This window comes from Hesperophylax consimilis, chromosome 29 (assembly GCF_061612785.1).
Source record: "Hesperophylax consimilis isolate HC1 chromosome 29, BYU_Hcon_1.0, whole genome shotgun sequence".
Classification (NCBI taxonomy): domain Eukaryota; kingdom Metazoa; phylum Arthropoda; class Insecta; order Trichoptera; family Limnephilidae; genus Hesperophylax; species Hesperophylax consimilis.
Window position 1 is genome coordinate 5,630,804 of NC_142864.1, and position 21,584 is coordinate 5,652,387.

At 36.2% G+C, this 21,584-nt stretch overlaps 1 protein-coding gene across 1 annotated transcript in view; it reads left to right on the forward strand.

The window, feature by feature from the left end:
- The window catches only part of LOC149409814 (uncharacterized), a 50,500-nt gene that overhangs the window by 10,560 nt on the left and 18,356 nt on the right, over positions 1-21,584 (forward strand). The window contains exons 2-5 of the mRNA XM_089649119.1: positions 2,230-3,054; positions 11,275-11,452; positions 18,448-18,565; positions 20,237-20,425. Coding sequence (XP_089505245.1) covers positions 2,230-3,054; positions 11,275-11,452; positions 18,448-18,565; positions 20,237-20,425 — 1,310 coding nt within the window. The remainder of the gene's footprint in view (positions 1-2,229; positions 3,055-11,274; positions 11,453-18,447; positions 18,566-20,236; positions 20,426-21,584) is intronic.

Here is a 21,584-nt window from a genome sequence, read left to right on the forward strand (position 1 = left end):
ACGATATATTGAATTAGGCGTTTTTCAATGCTCAGCACTGACAAATAATTGAATTTATCTCAACTAATTGTATTGCTTAAGAAAGTTTTAATTCTTTTTAACGTTGAAAAATACCTTTCTCTCTCTACCGATGTCACAGGGATTATACACATTTTTTTATCAATTTAACACACTCGGAAAAGCATCCGAAAATAGTTTATTGACCCATCGGCATTTGTAAACAGTTTATTCCTTAATTTAAACTTATCCAAAATATTTCATATTTATAGAGGCACAGAAATCGAGTTCAGGAAAATTTGTTCTATATTCAGGAAACTTATCACAATAGAGAAATTTAGCTGCTGATAGTTGATCTGTGAACTGAAATACTTGAGATATTATTTATTTATTTATTAACAGATATCGTCTGAATTACAAAATAATAACACGAATAAAGTAAAATGAAAAATACAGGAGTAGACAAAGGTACATGAAAGCAAAGACATATGGTAGATATAATATAAGAAAATAAAGTGACAAGTCGAATCAAGTCAAGAATACGCCGTGGGTCAGGACCACAGGACACTTATAATATTCCGTCACTTGTTTAGCGACTGGCAAAAATCATTCAGACTTATCCCAAAAAAGTTAAGGTTTTGACTTGAGTTGACCAGTCTACACATTCTGGACAATGGTGAATAATATCCATAATTTGTCGAATGATGGTTGAGGAAGAGCAGTTCATTATTTCTGAGTCTTTGCGAGGGGATATTGAAGGGAATGAGTTGCAGTAGAGTAGGTGAATCAATAATACTATTTATAATTTTGAAGAAGCAAATGAGGTCATTTCTTTCCCGACGGACTTCCAAAGGAGAGAGGTTTAGAGTTAGTTCAATTTCATCATATGAGTATTTGCCTTTTTCTAAACCTAGCCTCCCTCTAGCAATCCCTCTTAAGAACCGATGTTGAACAGATTCAATGCGTCGAATGTGGACAGCATAAAAAGGAGACCAGATAACACAAGCATATTCAAGATGGGGCGAACCAAGGAGCAGTAAAGAGTTCTAAGGGTATTTACGTTTTTGAAGTCCGAAGTGATTCTAGTGATGAAACCAAGAAACCAATTATATTTCGAACATCTCGCACTTTTTTTTTTGAATCCCCATCTAAACACTAAGCACGGTAAACAAAAAAACTGTTCTGTTTATCGCACTCGCACAACCAATCTGCTTTATTACCTATAAAACTTCTTTTGAAAACTACTGTAATACATAAAATTGGTTTTTTTAATAAAATCAATGTTAATAGTCAAATTCATTGTTAGTTCTTCTTGTCGTCTGTCGAAAAAACGAATCCCAATGACATATTGCCCTGTCACAAGGTGTCTCTGCATTCTGCTGTGTGTCGGCCGATGCTGAGCCAAACATTCAACAAAAAGAGAACATGTTAAATTAGAGACACATTGTCGACAACAATATCTACTGAACAATCTGTTCCTTTTGATATGGTTTAAAAATTTGGAACGCCGTTCCCCTTGCGGTAATATTTTTACAAGGCAATTTACCTACCAACGGTTTCGACTCAATCATAAAATATGTAAAAATTCTTTTAGCGAAATGAGAATCGAACCACTACTCTGAATATAGGTACAAAACGCTTTGATTTTGTGCGCATTGTATAGACATATTTGTACCTATGTGTTATGTTATAACTGAATCGATTTTTGTGACGAGGTGTGTAGAAAATTTTCTATGTTCTTCGGCGCTTGGGAATTTTTAGGTTGGCAGAAATTTAGGGAGTGCGTTGCTCCTCTGCTCCTTAGGGCTAACCGCCACTAGGCGCTAGTTAAAACCTTAAGGGCGCTGTGTTAGGTATTATCAGCGCTACAGCGCCCTTGAGGTGATTTTGCTCAAAAACGGCACTATATAAATCATCCAAATATTATTATTGACTCCTTGGTGTCTTAGCAAGTAGGCGATCAGAGCGGATTGCTCCAATTGCACCCTTAAGGTTTATGGCCGACCCTGCCTGTACCTGAATGCAGCTGCGGTGTTCCATCCCTGTGGAGAATTGTTACTTTTGCCATAAATCATCTTAATAAAAACGAAAAGCCTTAGTTTTTCAAAATATCTTTTCTCTTTGATGGAAATTGACCGTTGAAAACATACTCCATTGCAAATTCTACCCTGGACTAATTGTCAGCAGTTAGAATTTTACGTAAAACTTATTGTTATGTTTATTATTTTCCAGGACGCAAGCGCAAGAGGGACGATGACACAGAAGACGTTTCCAAATCCCCCAACGACTCCATCTGCAAAGTGCCTAGAAAACCCGGAGTCTGGCCTGTCTTCGACTCGGGAGGATTCGGCTTCAGAGCCTCTCCATCCCGCCCCAACACCAGCTGCAGCAACACCAGCTCCGACAGCAACACCCTCGAGACTATATCTTCGGATCCACCCCCTCGTCTCTCCCACCACTCCGTCATGGAGATGTGTATTCACTTATTACTCGAGCTCCAAACCTCCGTCAAACAAAACAGAATGAACAACGTTTTTTTCGTCAATTCAACAGCCTTCAAAACTCTCGGTTCCGTCACCAAACAAATCCGTTTAATCAATACCTTTTTGCATACCAAACTGTTTAAATTCAAGTATCCTAAAGTCAGTAGAGGAAATGTGGTAGCTGCGCCGATTGTGATAGGTGAACGCTTGTTTTTTAACCACCGCGGAGTTTCAGTAAGCGCCGTGAAGTTTTCGAATCTTCCGAAGATACGGCAGTTACCGTGCTACGGTAATCTGGAAATGCCGCATCGGATGAAGCAGGACAGGGCCACGATGCTCAACAGAAACTGCGTCAGGAGTAGGAAGAGGCATGCGGAGACTCAGTGCAGAGTGAAGGTTGAAGGGTCATCGGAGCAGCATGCGGTAGCTGTGAAGATGGAGCCCGTGAAGGTGGAGGGTGTGAAGAGGGAAGTGGGGGTGATGACGGAGATAAAGATGGAAAAGATAGAAGAAGATGACTTCATTCCCAGCAAGGAGATAGCCAGGGCTACTGAAGAAGAACTCGTCAAGAGAGGTGAGATATTAACGCATGGCGTTTTTTTTGTGTAGGATGCTTTTTGGCGATTTATTTGCGTGAAAAACCCGGGATATTATAATTCTAATTTTGAAAATAAATTTCTGTTAAAATATTACAATGCTGCCGCAGAATCTGTGAAAAATCACAGGATAATCTGAATTCCCGACAAATCAGTTTCAATTTTGAAAATGTAAATTAAAATAATTTTTCTTTAAAGTTATATTATAGGTAGGCACTTTATAATTTATGTTTATATAATGCACTTGCATAATGTGGATTGACTAGATGATCATTTGTGGAAAAGTGTGTGGAAGGGTTTAGTTTTAGTTATTTCCTCACAACAGAACCTCAAATAATAAAAAATTCACATGAAATTCATAATACCTAACAGTAATAACTAAGAAAATCAGTACCAACATAGATATACCACTCACGGAACCATCCACCAAAATAGAACACGTTTTTTTCATCCTGAATCACTAGGAATAGACAGAACTTAATGAAAAAAAGATGGTGTAAAGCAGGCATTAGTCTACCATAAGTAGTCAAGTCTATCATAAGTCTTTAGTCTTCCAACCCATATTTTGTAGAAATAGGATGCTGTAATTTGTGAATCCATCATTCAACACCTACCGTGAATTTAACCCATACCACTCCATTATTTTTTAATATTTTTTGTCAGCCAAGTCTAATTTAAATAATGGCAAAGTATTAATTTATTGATAGGCAGTTACAAAAAAAATCGTAGAAAATTCATTCGTTATGATTTATTCTTCAAATAAAAAACAGTTTACAGAAAACAGTATGGACTACTTATATTTTAGCATAGTATGGTACTTTTTAAACATTCTCCAGGATGGAACATAATATATAAAATATAATTTTGGAAGGTTTTCTGGAACAGGTCTCACAAAACCACACTGTTTCGCGTCTCCCCCTGGAATCTTTCTGTTATCGCACACAGTACAGTCTTTAGAACCTTTGTCCAGTTTGGCAATGAATTGTTGCTTGTTTTCTAATCGCTCCTCTGCATCTCACTTTCACTTTCATAAGATTCATCTTCCGAAAACACTTGGTATTCAGATGCCATATCACGCCAAGTTCCCGCCATTTAAGGTTATGTGAATTTGCAAAGGTTATTTTATAGTAAAATAAAAACAGAAAACAGTCAAAATCTTATGAAAACGTGAATTTAAATGTTTTTTTATCGAGTAATCATAAGAAACAATGTCACGTGTCAAGTTTTGCGCACGAAAATACACCGCGCGTGCACGTCTTGTCTTGTCGCCAGCCGACAACTGAGTTGTAGCGTACAAATAGTGATGTCGGCTGGCACCCCACAAATGAGTGGTAAGGGTTAATAAAAATTATGCAGAAATATGTATGCATTTCTTCACTGTAAATATGTATTTGTGCATATATGTATAGAAATTTATTGTATGACAACATTGTGTAAAACCAGCATTATTTATATCAGGTTACATCCATTGAATTCTGAATCATAAAAATCTTCTAAGGTATTAAGGCGATGCGCTACGTCGTGTAATATTTTAAATTGAGCCGCTATCAATGACAACCCTTACGTAGATGGCGATAAGGTTTAAATTCCCGCTTAACACCATCCGCCTGTTTTGATTTATGCGAGAAAAAAACATGGCCATAAAGTGCCTTTTATTTTATTTTGTGGATGTTCAGGCATAAATATTTAATTTTTTTTCGATCATTTTATAAATAACTTAATTTGCCACATTATACAATAAAATCATAACCGAAAATGGGTTCGTAAGTAGGAGATTTTGAACTTTAAAGCAGTTTTCATAGGCCTTATACATTATTTTTTTCTGGGCTTATAAAGAGACTTATTTAAAAAATACTCGATTATTTCAAAGGCCAAGATGTATTCTACTCGCAGTATTTAATTAAAGCATCTGAAACATTTCTAGGCGACCAAATTTTGAAACCAAAAACACATGATTTTGCATTACTACGTATGGCATCGCCTTAAGAAGATTCTGAATAGGAAATTCTCTTGTGTTGATCTACTATTGTGTATCTAACTTCTAATATTACATCTTTTATCGTCTTTTAGATATCATCATTATTTTTCTCAGACATTCTTATTCTAAAATACAGTTGCAACACAGAAATAACATAGTCAACAAAGCGTAATAAAATCCGTTAAAAAAATGCAAAACATTACATTTTTACAATGCATCGATGCGTTGGCGGTTATTCATAGAGGGAATCTTTTTTATGAAAATAACTTGCATTATTATGGTCTATTCCCACCAGATATTCTCCCTCCCCCGCTACGGCTTCCCCACTATGGCTTCCCCGCTATGGCTTCCCCGCTACGGCTTTCCCGATACGGTTCCCGGCACCCCAGTGTAGTCGTATGAATAATCGTACGACTCTTGGTACCGGCACTCTGCTTCGTACAATGAGAAAAACAAGATGCTAGGTATTTAGTAGTTCTAGGCACATGTATCCATGTCCAGATGTCGGACTGCCTGACACCGTTCACGTCTCCGAGTGCGTAATACCAGTTAGACTTTTGGTACCGGCACTTTGCTTCGTACAACGAGAAAAACAAGATGCTAGGTAGTTAGTACGTCTAGGTACATGTATCCAAGTCCGGATGTCGGACTGCCAGACTACCGGAGTACGTAATTGGGTAATTTTAATGGCACTGTTTCTCTAAAACATCTCCTGAAAAAAAAGAGTGACCCGTTCAATTGAGTCGTGGTACGTTTTACCGGGAGTCAAAGGAGTATGGCTCATCAAAAAGTGCTAGTTTAATTGTGCGGCTTGTTCATGAACGACTCATCGCTAGTTTTGATATCTGATTGGGTATGTGACTTGTCCGTGAAATTTTATATATTTTTCGGGTAGTGAGATTTCAGTACACCAGTACAAATAAATCCCGTCCCCACCGTGCAATGGTTAGTCGAGCACTTCTTCAATGTAATACAATACAATTAGTTCATATAAATCTTGTAGAGTGGTAGGCCACATTTAGGTAGGTTTAATGTTTATCTAATCTTAAAATTATCTCGATATTATAGTTGCCGGAGTTTCCCGCTTTTACCCTTCTTTCAATATCTCTGTCAACCTTTCCATCTCCAAATAAACAATATAACCTAGAATAATAGTGAGCGTATCTTTCTGATGAATTTACAATGCGAACGAAGTTACAAAAGGCCCGGTACGTGTGTTTATCGCTCTTTCCATTTTGACCATCTACCTGTTGTATTTTATAAATAATAAACTTATCGTCTCGGGAGTTGTTAATTATTGTACTTTTAACCGAACAAAACAAGTACTAACTAACTAAGAACGTATTTTCCATTTTTCTACAGTTTATTTTTCCACAGAGGATTCTGTGTAAAAACAAAATTAAGTTTATTTCGGTATTTAAAATATATGACTTTGAATCTATGTGGATTTACCGTTTTGTTTTGGTTTGCGCTATTAATTTATTGCCCGGCAGACGGCTTGCTCTATTTACTCAGTCTGTGCAGTTTATACAGTGCGCGTGTGACAGTCTTATTGCCTTCTGGCGCTGCACAGATCAACCCAATCGGTTATTATTGTTTGTTTGTCTGGTAGCACGCGCTTAACTTAATTATAGACTATATTCATTCTAAGATATTATTGAATAACCCGTAACTTGATTTCGGAAACTAAAAATGTTCATGGTTGGAGATCAAGACTTTTTCTTTTTTTTTTTTAAAAAGTCGGAGGCGGTTTACTTATGTTTCCCGCGAGCACTTAGGCCATAAGCCCATTGTACTATCTCCCATTTTACCTCATTCCCTTGCCAGTAACCCGGTCCCTTTTATGAAGTTCACCAGGGCTGTCATTGGATATGTGGCGATGTCTTCTGGTTCCACACTGTGTCTTCCCAGGTATCTGAGCCTTATTCCCAGCAGAGCGGGACATTGGCACCATAGGTGAATCGGAGTCTCTTCCTCCTCTTCACATTTCCTACAGATGTTGGTGTTTTCCACTCCCAACAGTTGCATGTGTCTCCTGAGATGGCAGTGTCCCGTTAATAGTCCTACCAGTTCCCTCAGTGAGTTTCTGTCCATATCGAGTAGTTGCCTGGTTCGGTTAGGGTCCGGTCCGTTTATGAGTACTTTAGATTGCCTCATTCCGGGTGCCTTCTTCCATTCCTTCCAGTGTTGGGATTTGACCCACCTCTTGATATGTAGTTTGGTGTGGCAAGCTGCTACTCCTACGGCTGGCTCGGATCCCGTAAGTGGTGCTTTCGCCCCTTTCCTTGGAGATCAAGATGATTTATTCTGAAATCTCTGGAAGTTCTTTGGCCTTCTTGATGAAAACTATTCAAGTAATAGCACGTTTAAACACCTTGACCGATAGAGTTTACGACCGCGCATTCGATTTTGGATTCGGCTTGGCTCATTCCAAAAATTTATCTAGCTCACTGTGAACACTACTTAAGAGAAAGCTACAAGCCAAAAATGTGTATATTCTTGGTATGCCTTATATTCTCAAATGTAGGTAGTGGGCATTAAAATCGGTTGACAAACGTAGTATAGAAACGTTCGATTTCAAGCACAAAAGTAGTTTTTATTTATTTTGTAAATAATTTTATAAGAAAGCAAAAAAGTTAATCAAGGGAAACTGTCACAGATAATCTTAGCTATTATACTGTTACGCGTTCATACATTTCTATTGAAAAAAATTTTTTTAGTAGTTTACGTTTATATTTTTTATTGTAATTTATTTTTTTATTTGTATTCTACTCAAGGGAAACGATAGGAAAACCATTAATTTATCTAAAACATTTTTTTGTATTCATAATGTACACCAATTCATTATAAAGATTAATCAAAATAGTGATTTTGCATTGTTAAGCTTCGCCTTAATGAATGCACCTATAAGTGTTTATTCCATCTTTTTGGGTTTTATAAAATTAAAAAAAATAAAACTAAAACATTTGTTAAAATGTGTGAATTTTGTATGTTAGTACAGTTCAGTACTTATTTGGAGCAAATTGAATATTACCATTTCTGTATGTTGTCTATGGCCACAAACAATGCAATTTTTGACATGTAAACAGACATTCAATTTTTAAACCGTTTTTTTCTCTATCGCGTCAAGTTAGCCTATCAGAAGCTGGGCGTACTGTACAGGGCCCGCAGATACTTTAATAGTACACAACTTCTGACCCTGGACAAATCGCAAGTGCGCCCTACTGTTGAATTTGGCAGCCACCTCTGGTCTGGAACTCTGTGTTTCCTTCATCCTACAACATGGGTCTCTTCAAGATCCACATTCACTCCTTCCTCTCAAAAAGACCATCCACACACCATCCCCAAAGATGACATAGGCCCACTAGGCAAATAATTTCTTGTGTATGTAACTCCTATGTAGAGAAAACAAAATAAAGGATGTTATTTTTATTTTGCTTGTACTTTCACATTTCCATATGAGTCTTGTAATTTCTATACCCGCTATATCAACTTTCATTGATTTGGAGAAAACCACAAAAAACTGTCACATCTCTAGAGTACATAAGTTATTGTATTACAATTTTTTATATAATGAATTGGAGTAATAAAATTTCGAAAAGCATTTATTTTTCTATATATGTCTTGCAATAATTAAGTAATTTCAATAAATAAAATGGATAAAGCGGATTTTGATGCTCACTTTGTGATATAGAGGCTTTTGAAAGTCAACTGAGCCGACATGGCGGGTTTAGAAACACACGCGTAGATCATTTTGACACACGAGCGTGGCGTCAGAGCGGCGGCCATATTGTATTTTGGCAAAATAACTGCTTGTGATTGGTTGAATCCGATATAGCGCGTTTTGATAGTAACTTTCTGTATGATATAGCGGATTTGGTTTCTCACTCGCAGTTTTATCATGGTTTTTGGTCGTGATAAGGAGGGTTTTGAAACTCAATTTTAGGCTCCTCTTGTTGCTCGCAAAAATGTGAACAAGATGTCATACTCAGATCATTTTGTCAAAAAATCGGATATAGCGGGTATAGAAATTATAGGATTCATATATACTTTCACCTGAATGTGATATCGCACTAACCACCACACATTGCACAGTAAAATAAATAATTATTATGTTCTGTCTTCTATCTATAAGTAAATGTTCATTTGTTCAAAATCATAAATCTCCAAGAGTTCTTCACTGATTGCTTTGAAATTTTGACCCAACATTGCATTCAAATACGTTTGAATGTACATGTGTTTTTATTTACCTATATCATATAGATGTCACCTGTCACCTGGGACAAGTAAAAACATGCTATTTTATTTTAAAACAGAGCCGTCTGTTGGACGTAAAAGCAACACACGCTATGTTTCCCTATTTGCACAGACAGACTGAGCCACGGCAACGCGTGGCGGGGTACAGCTAGTTATACAATAATTACCAAAGTTATACAATAATTAGCAAAGTTATACAATAATTAGCAAAGTTATACAATAATTAGCAAAGTTATACAATAATTAGCAAAGTTATACAATAATTAGCAAAGCTATACAATAATTAGCAATGTTATACATTAATTAGCAAAGTTATACAATAATTAGCAAAGCTATACAATAATTAGCAATGTTATACAATAATTAGCAATGTTACACAATAATTAGCAAAGTTATACAATAATTAGTAAAGTTATACAATAATTAGCAAAGTTATACAATAATTAGTAAAGTTATACAATAATTAGCAAAATTGTACAATAATTAGCAACGTTATACAATAATTAGCAAAGTTATACAATAATTAGCAATGTTATACAATAATTAGCAAAGTTACATAATAATTAGCAAAGTTATACAATAATTAGCAATGTTATACAATAATTAGCAAAGTTACACAATAATTAGCAAAGTTATACAATAATTAGTAAAGTTATACAATAATTAGCAAAGTTATACAATAATTAGTAAAGTTATTCAATAATTAGTAAAGTTATTCAATAATTAGCAAAGTTATACAATAATTAGCAAAGGTAGGAACCATTTGGCGGAACTGTGGAAATTTAAAAAAAAGTTATACAATAAAATTTAAAGTTATACAATAACTAGCAAAGTTATACAATCATTAGCTAAGGTAAACAATAATTAGCAAAATGGTGTGGGTTATGAAAAACCTCAACTTAACTGTATGCATTTCTATACTTTATATATTACCTACTGTTATTTATTATTTTCTATGGTTCATTTTATGTATCTAATTTATAAATCACTGTACCCTATGTTTGACATTATAGTTGCTAATTTATTACAATAAAGACGGTCTACGTGGCCGCGGGTTCAAATCCCTGTGTGCGCAAGTAAATTTTATCTGATTAAATTGTGTTTTTTCACAATTTACTCATTTAAAATAATTTATAGTATATTTGCGTATACTCTCAGTATCGCCTTGAAATCGCGACGTTGCTTGAAATGGCTTTCCCAGATCTGAATAGAATCGGCTTTATGTTCCCCACTACCATCCTCACAACATACCCCAATTGGGTATCCCGTAGTCTCACTGGCTCCAGATGGTTGAGAGCAGTTGGGACTCTTGTTATTATTATTATGTAATGAGCAGGCAGCATTCTGCTGATGCGCTCATATCTGATTTCACAACAAGTTTGACAGTAATTGAGTTGTTTTAAGTTTAAACTAAGTCCTTTCTTCTCTCCAAATGTGAATCCAATAGAGCTTTGAATTGATTTATATTTGTTGCATCAATGACATGTTGTGGGAGTTTGTTCCAAGCATCCACTACTCTATTTGCAAGGAAGTGTTTTCTAGGATTAGATGCAAAAGGCGTTTTGGTCATTTTTTTGAGTGTCCACGGAGATTTATATTTTTATTAGTAGTGAAGATTTGTTGGATGCTAGGGCAACTGTAATGTCCAGATAAAATTTTGAAAGTCTCGATCAAGTCACCCCTTTCTCTTCTTTCTTGTAAGGTTGGTAATCTTAGTTCCTTGAGTCTATCTTCGTATCGTAGATCTTTCAGAGCTCTTGGTATTTTAGTGAAACGTCTCTGTACTCTCTCTAACAGATTTATATCCTTTGCGAAGTAAGGACTCCATATTTGGAAAGCATATATCTTGTGCGGTCCTTTGTGTCCTTGACAATTTAGAGTTCTAACCTTTCTCCTTTCAAAAGACACAGTAAGAGAAGGGTGTTTTGTTGGTAGCTGTATTTGATCCATTGTACGTTTGCAGGTGCTTCATCCCAGCTGCACGACCTAAGCGCCGGAGGCTGCCGGAGATGCAGACGCAGGGCTCGCGTGCGACGCTGCTCCATCGGGGTGCAGTGCCGGCGCCAGCACGAGGCCCCCGACGGCTGGGCCCCCCTGTCCTCACAGCATCACGTCACCCCGCACAACCTCAAATACCATCGGTGAGTTATAAAACTCAACGGTCACTATAGACAATACAAACAAAGGGAAAAGATTCAGTCTATTTACAAAAACCAATATTTTTTAAAGTTCACTGAAACCCATAGACATTCAAATTAATAGACTTGCCTAAACACGAAATCTGAGTATTATTTTGACGAGCTGGAGGCAAACCATGTGACCATATTTTTGACCCGAAAATGTTTTTTTTTAATCTTTTTTATATCCTCCAATCCAGGCCGCTCGCAATCGCTGTAGAAAGTGCATACATTGGTCGACATTCTTATTATTGAGTCTCGTCCAAGGTACACATTTACATATGCCAAACGTCAAAAGTAATTCCACTCGAACAACGAATGGGTTGAATCACTCATTGTTCAAGTGGAATGACATCATCGAGAATCGAGGCCCTGGTGTAAGACCAACATTCACAGTTGAAACGTAGCTTGAAATGGCTTTAGCCGTGTTTGGTGACCAGATCTGAATAGCCAGGCACTTCCCCATCTTCCACTACATTCAGCCTCACAACATACCCCAATGAGAATTACATAGGTTCGTTCGTTCCAGACAGTTGGGAGCTGCTGGGACTCTTGTTCGATATTCACATAAAAGATTTGTTTTATCTGCCTTAAACTTTGCTTATTTGGGTCAAATTTGGGCTGGATCCCGATTATCACATTTCCAGCTGGTATTTTTTGTGCTATCGCTACGGTGTCTTCGGGCGAAAATAATAAGTTCCTGCGCGAATGTAAAGGTCCCGCGCTAATTTCTTTATTTTGGTTTAAATCGCCATATCTTCGAAAGTAATTAAAATATTTTAATAAAAATTTCTACGTAGTAAGTAACTCAGCATACCCAAGCTATAAAAGTACTAAACGAAAATCGAATATTATTTGAAATGCAACTCAATTAACCTTGTAACATGTTTATTACGGTCTGCCTATTGGTATTTGCCCATCCTGCTTTCTTTAAATATGTCCGACATCTCTCGCTCGCTCGCACATAAGAGTTGAGTGGAGCAAAATAGAGTTTTTTTTATTTTTTTTATAGTGAATACCTCACAAGAGTCCCAACTGCTCCCGTCTGGAGCCAGTGAGACTATGGCATCCCCAATTGGGGGATGTTGTGAGGCTGAAGGTAAGTGGAGAAGGGAAAGAGGAAGGTGGGGAAGTACCTGGCTATTCAGATCTAGTCACTAAACACGGCTAAAGCCATTTGGAGCAACGTTTCAATTCTGAATGGTGGTCTTACACCAGGGCGATACTGGTAGTATCTTCCACTCTGGAACGTGCCGCAAATATACTATATATTATTTTAATTAATTAATTGTGAAATAACACAAATTAATCAAATAAAATTTATTTGCGCACGCCGGGTTCGAACCCGCGACCTTCGGAATGGCAGTCCAATGCGTTACCACTGGACTATGCCGGCCGTCAAGATAGAGAATCGAATCGGGTTTCACGGTCATAAAAACCCTCATTCCAGGAATTACAATTACAATAACAAATAATATACTATCCTTTTGTTGAAATAACGATGTAAACGAAAGGCACGAATATAAATATAAAAAGAAGACTTGCATCACGATTCGATAATTATGTACATATAGTTGGAACCTTTACAAAGAGATTGGTATATAATATTCATATAAAAACATTGAATAATTCCGTCTTTTCTGCCATTGAAATGAGGTCGGCACAAAAGGTAAAACTACCCTTCCCGGCGTTAAGCATCAATCGACCGAACGGGTAGAACTACCTTTCACGGCCGAAGTGTGTTAATTGGAATCCTGCTATTAATTGCCCTCTGTGTAGTTTATACATTATGAAGTAGTAATTTTAGCCAGCTCTGTTAAGTGAATGTTTACATGTTTGTTGTAGCGGTACATTAATCTTCCTCCACTGCTGTATTGTATTTGCTCGTCTCTGTGGTCTGTTTAAAAACGTCTAGCTTTGTTTTTTCTGTTTATGTTGACAGAATCTGTTTATCCCCATCTGTTGTTCTCTTCTTCCAACAGTACCTACTCAGATGATTATATATTATTATATTATTTAAACTATTATATCTACAGGGGGCGCCCGATGGCAAAACAGATTTTATTCTAGATCCAAGCGCAGAAAAGTTTGCTAAAGTAAGTCAACGGTTTGCAGCATAGTCTATAGTGGGACTTTTCTGCCCAGGATCTGAATGTTTATGAGTGAGGTGGGTAAATTATGATACATTTGTAAAAGTTTCTAAATAGTGTAACAAAATATTCAATTTGGAAACAGACATAACCCTTTGTTTACACGATTTACGATTTGTAGATAAATTTTTTACGCAAACAGCAAATTGCGCGCCATTGTAAAAAGGACTTGTAATTCGGTAGTCTCGATATTACAATGCCTGTATACTGTCGGATTCATTTATTGACAAATCACACAAAGGGAAAGGTCACGCTGCCTTCCCGTTCTCCGCAACTTGCTTTGTTCCCCTTTCCATGATGGTCAAGTCTATCAATTTGATTGTCTACGATGTTGACCATAGAAGAAAATGAGTAATTTAAAGAAATTTAGCGGAGAGAGTTTTACAAAGTTAACAAGTGTTTATAAAATTGGCAGATACACATTATCCGATTTGGACAGTAAAATATAATATAAAATATATGGCATCTACGTTAAAATACTGTGGAAATCGTCCAACTTTTCACGTGTTTAGAAAATAACACAGTTTCTTAAAGATTCCGGTAATCCGAAAATTTTATCCAAACAGGCTCCGGTTTTGAATGTTTTGGATTATAGGAACATATTACTGTGTTTAAAATATTTTCACTTCTCGTTTGCCTACTAAAAATATTAATAACAATCTGTCACCGATATCAGAGTTCCACTCCATTGCTTTTGTATTTACTGTACGTTCTTATTTACATTTAAAACATCATATTGAACTTTATTGAAAACATAATAAAACTTTTTTTTTTTTTTGTGACACCACAGAGTAAAAAAAATAGTTTTTATATTTGAAGCTATTATGGGGAATCTAATTATGATATATACATACATCGACATATTATCTGGTAAGACTACTCAATAAAATATAATTTTGGATAAAACAAGTGAAAAATTACACTCAGCTGGCGCACGGCGCAATAATTACGGCAAACTCTATGGTTTTTAGTAATAGTGTTATGCATAGACACAACTGATAGACTAGCCAATCAAGGAAAGGGGGAAAATACCAAGTGCACGGAGCGCAGGAGGTTGTGTGACCGTCTCCCTTTCTGTGATTGTCACTAATCAATCCTCGTAAATAAAATCTGCTTACGAATTACTAGTTCTTTTTACAATGGCGCTCAAATTGCCGGCTGTGTAAATTAACTACAAATCTCAAACCAGGTAAGCAAAAGTACGGGCTGGCTTCCAAAATTAAATATTTTGTTACACTATTTAGATATTAGACACTTTTAGAAATGTGTTATAATTTACCCAACGTGCTCATTTATAGCATCGCTACAAAATGGCACAATGGACTGCTCTGTAAATCTTTGCCTTACTTTAGCATAGTACAGGGTTTTCCAATAAGAGGTGTTATTTTGATATTCAATCGTAAAAGATCAATGGTTTCGTTGCTTGTGTGGCACATAGCGCCGTCTTGTTGAAAGTAAACGTTATCCAGATCAATACCATCCAATTCCGGCCATAAAAAATCATTAATCATCTCTCGATAGCGCAATCCATTCACCGTAACTGTTGCTCCAGCCTCATTTTCGAAAAAGTAAGGTCTAATGACTCCGCCGGACCATAAACCGCACCAAACAGTCACACAATGAGGAAAGAGAGGCTTTTCAACAATAACTGTTATTGTTGGGTTTTCCGAGCCCCAGATGTGACAATTTTGCTTGTTGACGAAGCCACCGAGGTGGAAATGGGCCTCATCACTCAAGATGATTTGCATTTGATTCACTCAAGTGAATTTTAATTATTTCAATGTGTATCGTTCCATTTTTATTAATGGCGTAGTTTCTACTTGACAAATGTCAGCTGAAAAAATGACAGCTTCAAAAGTAACATCTACCGAAATAGCGGGCTATTCAAAATAACACCTCTTATTGGAAAACCCTGTATTTTTATTTCAAAGGGTGCTCTTCGGCGTTCAGTGTACGACGGATGTGGTAGTTTATTGAAAGCATTCTCGAACCCTCCCGGTGCCAAAAATACGGTCACGTGGTTTGTCTCCAGCCTGTCGAAATGATACACAGATTTGGGGCCGTTCAAGTATTACGTAAGCAGATTTATTACAATTATTTACCCCCTCTTCCCCCTTGTCACCAAAAGTAAGCAAAGCTCTTACCCCCCCCCCCCTCCCATGCTTACGTAAAAATTGGTACCTATATGCATTTTTCTGTTAATGTATTCTGTTTTTTAAGCGAGTACCTAAACATATTAATTATTTGTGGGAATCCCCGAATATGTATTCGGTTTTCAAACATAGACAATGTGTAAAAAAAAATAACTACTGCTGAGAAGTGCTGACGTAATCACTATCTCGACCCCCCCACCCCCCATGTCATCAAAAATAAGAAAAGCAAAGACCCCCCTGCCCCCCTATAGTGCTTACATAATACTTGAACGGCCCCTTTCACGTTAGGGCAAGTCTTATAAATTTGGATGTCTATGGTGTTATGTAACTGGTTAGTTACTGGCCACCCTGTATATAAACATCTTATCGTATTACAAACCCTCTGCATTATTTGATCTTTATGAAACAATTGTGTAAATACAAATAAGCTGCGCACGATCAACATAAATCATTGTGGAGATGTTATTTATTGTTAATTTATTTTGTCCCGTAACCGAGTCAATTTGCTCTGTTTTAGTAAGCAACTCTAGTTGTTTGTTTGTCCCATATAAACAATCAACTCTCCGTGGCGAGGGTGCCAGTCCATACAGTTATTGCATTAGTTTGGCAATTAAATTTTCTATATATTTTTTTCAAAAGTTGTCACTCTGTTTTGAAAACACTGTTTATTTATTTAGAACTAGCTTTACCTCGCCACGCATTTTGATTTTATGTCCAACAGATGGCGCTGTTTTTTTTAAAAAGCATGTTTCTACCTGTCACAGGTGACATCTATGTACTATAGGTATATAAAAACACATGCATATTCGATTGTAACGTTGTGTCAAAATTTCAAAGCCATCGGTGAAAAAATTTCGGAGATTTAAGATTTTAAACAAACAGACATTTTTATTTATATTTATTTAGAATTAATGACGCAAGTGCCATTTAATTACATGATAGTTATTGACAGTCATAGTACAATGTAGAAAGAAATGAAAAAAATATTAGATTATATAGGTAAACAAGACAAAATAAAAAAGAATATACATTAGTGCAAAGTTAATGAAAGAGATAAAGAAGAAACAAAAACAAAACAGAAAACCTGTTATGCAGTGATCTCTTTAAAATATGCACTGCTAAAATGTTTAATTAGTATATCTTTATACTTCAATAAAGGCATATTGCAAACATCAGCTAACATAGCATAAGAGTTGCCAATGGTGTGTAATCTATTTATAATAGAATTGTAACCTGAAACCTCAACCTGAATAATTGTCACAATAATACATACTAGGGAACTTTGATCTAATGGTAGGAACATGAAAGTGAATCAACATTAACCTGTTAACCGGGGAATTCCGTTTTGAATTACGCAGCATCCAACGGGCGCGAACTCCTTCACTAGGACGTATCAGTATGTCACGCCCGGAGGACGTAATTTCATATTCTTATTTTTTATTTATGCATTGTAAAAATGGAAACATCGAATTAAAAAATTAGTAATTTTACAAGCAATTATAAAGATTCCAAAAATATAAAAAATGTAATAATTACAGAACAATAAACAAAAGCACACAAACAAAATAGAAAAATTGAGTTAAAAAAATAAAATATGAAAAATTCAAAACTCAATTTCCGTGTGATTTGCTGGGAAATATACGTCCTGCTCGTTCCAGGGCACAACATATATTTCAAGGACGTATACATAAGTCCTACCCGTACCCGATACTGTTTACGTTTGACGTATTTATACATCCCGCCCGGTTAACAGGTTAATACTAGGGCTATCCACCTGACGATTAATTTTGTATAAATATACAATATCAAATTTTTTTCTTCTGTCACTTAACTTCAATGAATGTAATAAAAAACCATAATCTTGTTGACTTGTCGTAAACTTTTGAAATAAATAATGAGCAGTATCTTTTCTATGGAAAATTAGCTAGTTTTGATGGGAATACACGGATTGCTACAAGTAGTTGATAGATGCGGAGTTCTCGATACAAGAACTAAAATACTGCCGTCTGTTTATTTCAAATATTGACTGCCTAAATAAACCACTTTATTACATTTATATACGTCGACCGGTTTCGGTTGAACTCAACCTTCATCAGGGCAGTACAAATATAAACTGAAAAAATAAACTAAGTTTATATTTGTACTGTCCTGATGAAGGTTGAGTTCAACCGAAACCGGTCGACGTATATAAATGTAATAAAGTGGTTTAAAACAAAGATATTCTTTCATTTGTGTATTATGTTTAGTGTCAAGCGTCCAAAATTCTGCTTTAAGAGGTGGGGAAAGGGGATGAGGGTGGTTTTTCGAAATCTTTTGTAGACAGTGACCTTCCTCTTGTTTTGAAGGTCAAGTGTGCAAAATTTCATCAATCTCGTAGATTTGTATGAAAAAAAAAGTCAGGCTGCCCGCCCGCCACAAACACTCTTCTATATATATATATATAGATTTGCCAATTAACCTTATATTAATTTATTAAATCAATAAGCAAACAACAATTTTTTTAATATAATATCACAATATAAAGTAGGAAGCCATATGCAGGTATCCTGGTGAAATGGAACAGCATTCTCGTGGACTATACCATATTTTATACCATACATGCTTGATCTCAACAAAACTATGATGTGTCAAATTGTAATGATTATAATTGTTTCAGATTGATTTACCTAGACGTGCATCCTAATGGAGGTGCCTCGGTTCTGTATCTGCAGCAGCAAGACATCGACATGCTGGCACCACACCAGCAGGGAGCCCTGGCTGAGGAGTTCCTCAAGGTACGCTCATGGGACCTGTCTTAATCTATTACCTCACTAATTTATTTATTAACCCTTGGAATGCTAGGAACTCACTGCACTTGCCTAGATCTCATAGTACTTTGAGCTCAAAAATACTCCTAGCATACTTAACCTCTCAGACAAAGACATTTTTTTACTATGTGTTCCTTTGAGAACTGTTAAAACGTAATAATTTTTGTGTTATTTTCGAGTTTTGCTAAAAGCTTCATAACTCACGTTTTGGGAAACGTAGCCTCATTCTAAAAAATGTTTTGGAAAGATTATGAAATCCACTATCGTATTGTGTTGTAATACGTAAATATTTGCGTATCTAAATATACATTTTATGAAAACGTCAAAAATATGTAAGAATCGCTTAGCATTATTTCAAAGCCGTGAAAAATGTACTTTTTTCCGAGTATCATAAAGAAATAACACTTTATATACTGAAGAAATATAATTAAAAACTATTAGTCACCTCAAAATATTAACCGTCCAAACTAAAATATTTTTAATAAATTATTTAGAAACGCAATAAATTATGAACGAACAAGATGACAGATCCAATCGGCTTAGATAATGCACCGCTACTTTCCATAGATATTCTTGAATACAGACGCGTAGCGTTATTCATTATCGATACTCTGTTTTTTAAATCATGGCAATCCGTATACTAGTGATGGAAATAAATCGATTTTTGTAAAATCTCGCGCGTTTACGTGAAAAGACGTTCTAATGTCTTGACCGCTATTATCATATTTACGTCTTTTGACGTTCTAATGTTCTGAGTGGTTAAATAAATTTTATTCGCTTGTCATTTTGTCACTTGCAAATATATTTATTTTATCTGCGAAAAAGTGTTCCTCAAATTCCGTGTCAGATGTCATAATTTTTCATTGAAGACGATATTAGCGACTTTCAAATGAAAGATGTGAAACAGAAAAGACAGAAAAAGATTCTGTCGCATCTAGGAATTGAACCAGGAACCTCTTCCTTTTCAGGGAAGTGCTCTGACCACTCAAATTAATTAAAAGTGGATGTTTTTATTCAAGACACTATCTAGATTGCATTTAGTTTGGGTAGAATCTTGCAATCGTACATAAGTTAGCAGTCAAAAAAATATGCTTTAAGAAAATGAAGATGATATTGGTAACTCTCAGTTGAAATATGATACCGTTAAAAATGACGTAAGTTGATATGGTTGAATTAGCTCACTGACCCGTGAGTATCTCTCATTTTACCTCATTCCTTTAACAGTCACCCGTTTCCTTTATAAAGTTCACCAGGGTTGTCATTGGATATGCGGCTATGTCTTCTGGTTCCACAATGTGTCTTCTCAGGTAGTTGAGACTTGTTCCCATCAGTGCGGGACATTGGCACCATAGGTGAATTAGAGTCTCTTCATTCTCTTTACATTTCCTGCATCTATTGGTGTTTTCTACTCCCAACAACTGAATGTGTCTCCTGAGATGGTAGTGTCTCGTTAGCAGTCCTACCAGCTCCCTCAGTAAGTGCACTGTCCATATTGACTAGTTCCCTGTGGAAGAAGTATGTCCAATGACCAATGTTTTCATCATCATGATCGAAGCATATCAGAATCTTGAAAATTCCTGATTTAAATTAACAAACGTTATTTGTTCACTAATATTAATTGGTCTCTATTCCTTGCAGTTGGTTTTCAGCGAAGATTCCGGCGGCTGGGCGTACTACAGTGCGGGGGTAGTTCGAGGTGCCGCAGCCTACCTGCCGTGCCTGCTACAGTACATGGCGCGCACGCACCCGCAGCTCACGGTCAAGGCGGGCGCCCTGGCGCGCAACAGCGACATTTACACCACCACCATGGTCAGCTACAGTCATCAGGTAACTTCCTTGTTAATTGTTGTGTCTCTGGGTTTTCTCACAAACTCTCAAATTAAATAAAACTACGGCCCAACAAAACAAAGCACTATGGATAATCTAATAGACTAATATCTAGCTACATTTATGGGCGAGCTCTTACACTAATATCAAGGATATTACGAACTTACTGCTTAGCTTTAACCAGGAGGGTTCTCATAATGTTATTCAATTCGTAGGGAGTAGTGGAGAAAGTGGGTCGGTAATTTGAAGTCCACACCAGCTCATGTTGGAGAGAGTTCAGAAGAAATAAGATTTCTCTGCATGAGGGAATGTGGCGACCCTGTGGTTCTATCCTACCGACTTTCTGTTAGGTACGTTCGGTATAAACTATCTACGGGTCAGAAGGGATATACACATTTCTTCAGTGATTCGTTGATAATAAGTGGATACAGTAGAACCCCCATAATTCTAACAAATGCTTAATTCGATCAAAATATCCTCATATACATTCATACAAAATGGTTTTTTAATTAGAAATTCATTAATTTGAAATTGATTTTTGTCTGCGCACAAAAATTTGTTTGTGTAATTCGAAAAAATTCGATTTTTGCGAAAATTAATCATAAAATTTTGTAAATCTGAATCTAAAAGACAGCCGTGGCGGTAAAACGCCCAAAATTGTATTTTTACGTGGTTATACATGGTCTTAATTAGTACTATTATTTTGTAAATCTGAATCGATTTACACTGGAAAGTTGTATTTTTTTCCAATTTATTTCGAATATCCGAGTTTGAAGGGCCCTAGAAAATTCATTTTGCGCCGAAATATGTCGTAGTTTTACGAATTTACTTTGAATTAAAAATTTAAAGGTCGGCCTCGACGTAAATCGTCCGCGAAATTTTTATTTTCGCTTAAATATATTGTATTTTTACAAATTTATTTCTAATATCCGAATTTAAAGGGCCGGTCGCGAAAATTTGATTTACACGGAAATGTGTGGTATTTTTACAAATTTACTTGTAATAACTGAACTTGAAAGACTGACCGCGGCGGTAATCGGCTGCGAAAATTCGATTTAAAGGGGAATAATTCGTATTAATACGAATTTTCTCCAAAGATAATACCCGAATTTGAAAGGGCAAACGAGGGACTCGATTTTCGGCGTCTTTTAAAAAAATT